This window comes from Setaria italica, chromosome VIII (assembly GCF_000263155.2).
Source record: "Setaria italica strain Yugu1 chromosome VIII, Setaria_italica_v2.0, whole genome shotgun sequence".
NCBI lineage: Eukaryota > Viridiplantae > Streptophyta > Magnoliopsida > Poales > Poaceae > Setaria > Setaria italica.
The window spans coordinates 38,130,368-38,135,577 of NC_028457.1; the positions used below are offsets into that span (position 1 = coordinate 38,130,368).

General features: G+C 44.2%; 1 protein-coding gene across 1 annotated transcript; it reads right to left on the minus strand.

The window, feature by feature from the left end:
- Window positions 1–282: 282 nt before the first annotated feature.
- On the minus strand, window positions 283–4,533 carry LOC101760261 (ATP-dependent DNA helicase Q-like 1). Its single transcript, XM_004980799.4, has 10 exons — window positions 4,278–4,533; window positions 2,752–3,140; window positions 2,279–2,539; window positions 2,023–2,186; window positions 1,767–1,863; window positions 1,622–1,665; window positions 1,418–1,532; window positions 986–1,339; window positions 670–894; window positions 283–583 (listed from the first exon to the last, which is right to left on the minus strand). The coding sequence occupies exons 1-10, from the start codon at window positions 4,396–4,398 to the stop codon at window positions 479–481; spliced, it is 1,875 nt and encodes a 624-aa protein (XP_004980856.3). The 5' UTR covers window positions 4,399–4,533; the 3' UTR covers window positions 283–478.
- Window positions 4,534–5,210: the final 677 nt, after the last annotated feature.

The following is a 5,210-nucleotide window of genomic DNA, read 5'->3' on the forward strand; positions in this document are numbered from 1 at the left end:
AGTCCCCCTACACTGTCTCCACAAGAAAATCCTAGTGAGGTCCCTTCCCCGATTGCAACTGACAGCATTCCTCCCGACCCACTCTCTGGCGATGGCCTTCCTCAACATCAACCCTTCCCCGATGATGCTCCAGGGAAGGCAACAGTTCGCACGAGTGGTTACACCAAGAACAAGACCCAGCAACGAGGACCTCGCAATCGTCACGGTCTCCAGCAACGAGGATCTCTTGATAACTTCTTGCTGTGCTTAGCAAGTCAACAGAGTAAAGCATGCACCTCAAGAGGCCATTGAAATGAACGCATTACAATCATATAAAGTTGTGGCACTTGTTTGGGCTCTGGATGCTATATATACAGATCGAGACAGGTGTAACCTGACGTGACAAGTTCATCTCTAGATCCTGTGGGAGACACCCTTCAAAAGCTCAAAGCATCACCAAGCATCACTGACAATATGGCCAAGCCTGATTTTCCCAAAACTATGTCTTCAGGCAGTTGTCACAAGGGCTTGGACCATCTCTGCACCTTTGCCTGTTGTAGTGTTCACCAAAGTGCTCCAGCAGGGCCTGCCTCCGGCATTCAGTCTGCAAGAAATAGGGAAATGATCACCCATATTGTTCAGTTTTATGCGCAACTTTTGGCAACATAGTGTACTGATCTGTAGATTTACCTTCAGCTCACAATATGATTGCATCTTCTTAGCCTGCTCCATCGCTGCCTTGAAGCTCTCGCTTTTGAAATTGTCTGCGTTCCTCAACATGCACACAATACGGCTGAAGTCTTTCTTCTGGTATAAGACAATACAGTGTGCCGGAAGGTCGTCTCTTCCTGCCCTCCCGGACTCCTGATAGTAGCTTTCTATTGATTTCGACATGGTGTTGTGGATGACAAAGCGCTGCATGGTGAAGATATTAGCGTGACGAAACTTGCAGAGACCAACAGACCACAGACAGAGGTATACGCAAACAAAGGCTGAAAACACGTACCACGTCAGGCTTGTCGATCCCCATGCCAAAGGCTATGGTAGCACAGATGACCTTAACCTCCCCACTGTGCCATTTTTCTTGGACACTGGTTCTCTGACGAGCTGCTAAGCCAGCATGGTAATGTGCACATTTGATCTTGTATTTCTCCCTCAAGAACTTGGCAGTGTCTGCACACTCATTCTTCGAGAGACAGTACACGATGCCAGACTTGTTCATGAAGCGCTCTTTCAGGAGATCACCCAGCTGCTTCTGGGCAGTTTTTGTCTTGCCGATCACCTCATAGTTGAGATTTAGTCTATCAAAGCTCCTCTTGAGAATTACAGCATTTGGTATCCTTAAAGCACCAAGTACGTCCTGCAGATTCCATCCACTTAACAGTAAGCAATTTGTGCAATCGTATGCAAGCTGTAGTGTGAGAGAGTGCTTTATTACCTTAAGGACAGATTCAGTTGCTGTTGCAGTTAAAGCCATGATTGGGACCCTAGGGAAGTTCTGCTTGAGGCATCCTAGACCACGGTAATCAGGACGGAAGTCATGTCCCCATTGACTGGTTTAGAAACAAAAATATGAAATACTGTCAGGATATAGCCGCTTCCTTCTAAAACAGTCATCACGGATGCTGAATTGATGTATTACCTTACACAATGTGCTTCATCGACCACAAACCTTGCTAGCAGTCCCTATTCAAAGACATTTATAATACCTTTTTGTCAGCTAAACTTAAATAAAAAAAGTGTATCTGCAGAAGTAGAATTTAAAAGACGAAGTTTCAGACTAGTACCCTCTGATCTAAGCCTCTCAGGATCTCCATAAATGTGTAGTTCGCAGCAATTCTTTCTGGAGTAATATACAGAAGTTTGAAGGATGGCTTGACAGATCTGCAATGAGATAATCAGATCATGACAGTATGTCATGCATACAGCAATATGTGATTTGTTTCATTGGTGATTAGGTACTCTGCAGGACGACAGGAAATTCCAAAGGAAGGTAAATTATAGATCTAATCACGAATGTTACAGAGACCACATAATGTTTACCTGAGCTCTTGGATTACTGCAGATGCCTGAGCAGGAGTTTGCTGAGAATTTAAGAATGCTGCCGGTATCGCAAACTTGTAGGTTAATGCCACAATCTGATCCTGGATAAGTGACAGCAAAGGGCATACAACAACAGTGACGCCTGGGTGCAATGTTGCTGGAAGCTGCAAGAACAGTAATTTTGATGAAGTGTTCCAGGTCCTGACACCAACCAATAGAAAGAACAATGCTGAACAAGAACATTGAATTAGCTGACCTGATAACAAAGACTCTTCCCACCACCAGTTGGCATAAGTATGAAACAGTCTTTATTATCCATTGCAGACCTGCAAGCTTCATACTGCAGAGGTCTGAAGCTTTTGTTGCCAAAGATGACAACATTAGCAAAGTTGACATCGTCAAGACAGCTAAGCTGTTCATAATTCAGAGTTTCTCTCTTTTGATGAAATGCAGCTGGGTGCCTCTCTCTATTTGAAGTGGGAGTTGTTGACTTGTATCTGTTGGTTCCCCTGGTCACCTTCAATAGGAAAGATAAATATGAGCAAAAATTAGCAGCAGAAAGGCAAAAGGCCACATAAACTTGTTTGAAAGCACAGAACACCATAATAGCATGTTTGGTATCTTGTATGAACTTAAGGCTCAATCGTCTTAAGTTATGGTATCACCTTACGCAAAACTAAAATGAGAATGGAAATGACTAGTAGAGGAAGACCAAGATAAGTGGCTTACAGTAGACTTTGCCGAGCTTCGGCTCTGCATTCCAGAGTTTCGAGATTGTGCCTGCCTTTGCGTACTGGAAGAATTGTTGCGAAAGTTATCAATTCCATCCCCCATGTCAAAATCTGAATCATCTGGGGGGGAATCGAAAGCCTCCAAATCATCAGGAGCATGGCGACTAAACGAATCTGCCTCTCTAACGGTACGACAACTGTCCATAGCAGCTCCTCCATTACAGTCAGGTACATTCTTCATCATCATATCATTCAAATTGCCACATGCTTCTGTCTCAATCCCTTTCAAGTCATCCCAGTCATCAGTAGGTTGCGTAGCATCAGCCAATGAGGCAAGGAAATCATCGCCACAGCTCTCGACGGTAACCAAACCCATGCCATCCTCCCCTGCACCAGAAGAAGCAACCATATCTCAGTGAGCAGACAATCCCAGTAAACATTACAAAAACAAACATGAGAGCAGGTTTCCAGATTCAACAATGTAAATGTGCAACAACCTTTCTGATTGCCCCTGAAGTAGTACAGTACAACTTTCTTTTTGTGAAAAGAAAACTGAGAAGCATAATGAAATATTATCATATTCCTAGCCACCACATGTAAAATTGACACACTGATTCATACAATCATACTCACTATGGACGATGGACGCAATATTCTAAAGGTTTAATGACTCCTCTTTTCCTCAATATCAATAGTCAATATTTCATTATGAGGATAGTGTTCAAATACCCCCAAACAGTTCCAGCAGTAAATCAGTAATGATAATACTGAAAACATAATCACATATTTTAAAAAAAAAGGTTCATAGTCATCACTGGAGCAATATTGTATAATAAAAAAGGTTGAACAGCTCCTCTTTTACTGAAACTATAAACAGCCATTATTATTTTACTATGGGAAATCAGCCACAGAAACGTATAAAATTCAACCTTGCACCACCACAAGCAAACAACAAAAATTAAGCAAAATGGCAGGTCTAGTAGCAGCACATAAAATTTTTTATTTTCCCTGCAGCGCAGCAGCCAAAAGTACACGGTATGTGTACTGGTCGTATTCCACCATTCCCAAACAGTTGCAGCGGTACTAACAATATTCAAAACATGATACATTTTCGGACTGAACCACTTACAAGCAACATCTCGTTAATTTGCCCCAATTCTAGAGCCAACAAGGTGAGGAACATACCCATACATTCTCCTAGACAACAGCCACCACATTGAAAAAAAAAGATATCACACTGGTTCACACCCAGTAGTACAGGGGCAGCATCGTAGAAAAAAAAAAGGAAAAGGTTTTGCAGCTCCTCGTCTCCTCAAACTACCAGTCCGACCACTTTTTCACTAGGGGAAACGAGGCAGAGAAACATCTGGATCTCAGCCTCCTCAGGAGGGTCACGGAATTTTTTCCCTCCAGAAGTGATTGATGGCCGGCCGCAGAGGCACAGGCAGCCCGGATCGGAAGGGGAGCAGCCGCGGCCTGAGGAGGGGGGAAGCGGCGGCCGGGGTGGGGGGGGGGCCCACGTACCGTAGACCTCGAGGAGGCGGGCGAGGCAGCTGGAGGCGACGTTGCGGTCGAAGCCGCAGTCGACGGCGAGGTCGAGCAGGCGGCGGTCCTCCCGCTCCCGGTCCCTCCGCGCGCGGTCCATCGCCGGCGAGTCAGTGGCCAGGGTCCGGGCTCCCACGCCGCCGCGCGCCCGGGATCCTAGTGCCGCCGCCGCCGCCGCCGCCGCCGCCGGAGCGGAGTGTGGTGTCGGGAAGGGGGGGAAGGGAAAGTGGCGGGAACGGACGGGTGCGGCGGCGCGCTCTGTGAATTCCGTTCCGTAGCGGGTTGGGTGGGGGTGGGGGTGGGGGTGCTGGGCCTGGGCCTATGGATAGTTAATATATCTTTGATTCGCTAGCAGCCCAACGAATATAGCCCAAAACAGCCCATGAAGAACAAAAGCAGTTCGGAGCTTTTACTTTTTGGTCCGCGCGCCCGTTAGTGGTTTCAGGCAGGCAAGCAGCAAATGGTCAGAAGCCCATCATCACGTGGCACGGATGTAACTTTTTCTTTATTATTTCCTCCCTCTAGTTAAAGCCGGTGATATTTACTTTTCTTTTTCTAAAATAACATGAGTAAACATCAAGCTATTATATTCAACAATTTGAAGTTTTAGATTCAACATTTTTCTAAATTGGTGTAACATTTTAATAGAACCAATTTAATATATTTAAAAAAATGTTGAAATAATATAACATTCATCATTTTAACAAAACCATTTCAACATATTTTGAAAAATGTTGAAATATTATAATTTCCGACTTCTAATCCGGTGTAACATTTTAACATAACCAATTCAACATATTTTAAAAAATGTTGAAGTAACATAATATTCAACATTTTTCTAAACCAAAAAGAATTCATATTTTGAGGAAAAATGCTGAAATAATATAATATTCAATATTTTTTCTAAACGGT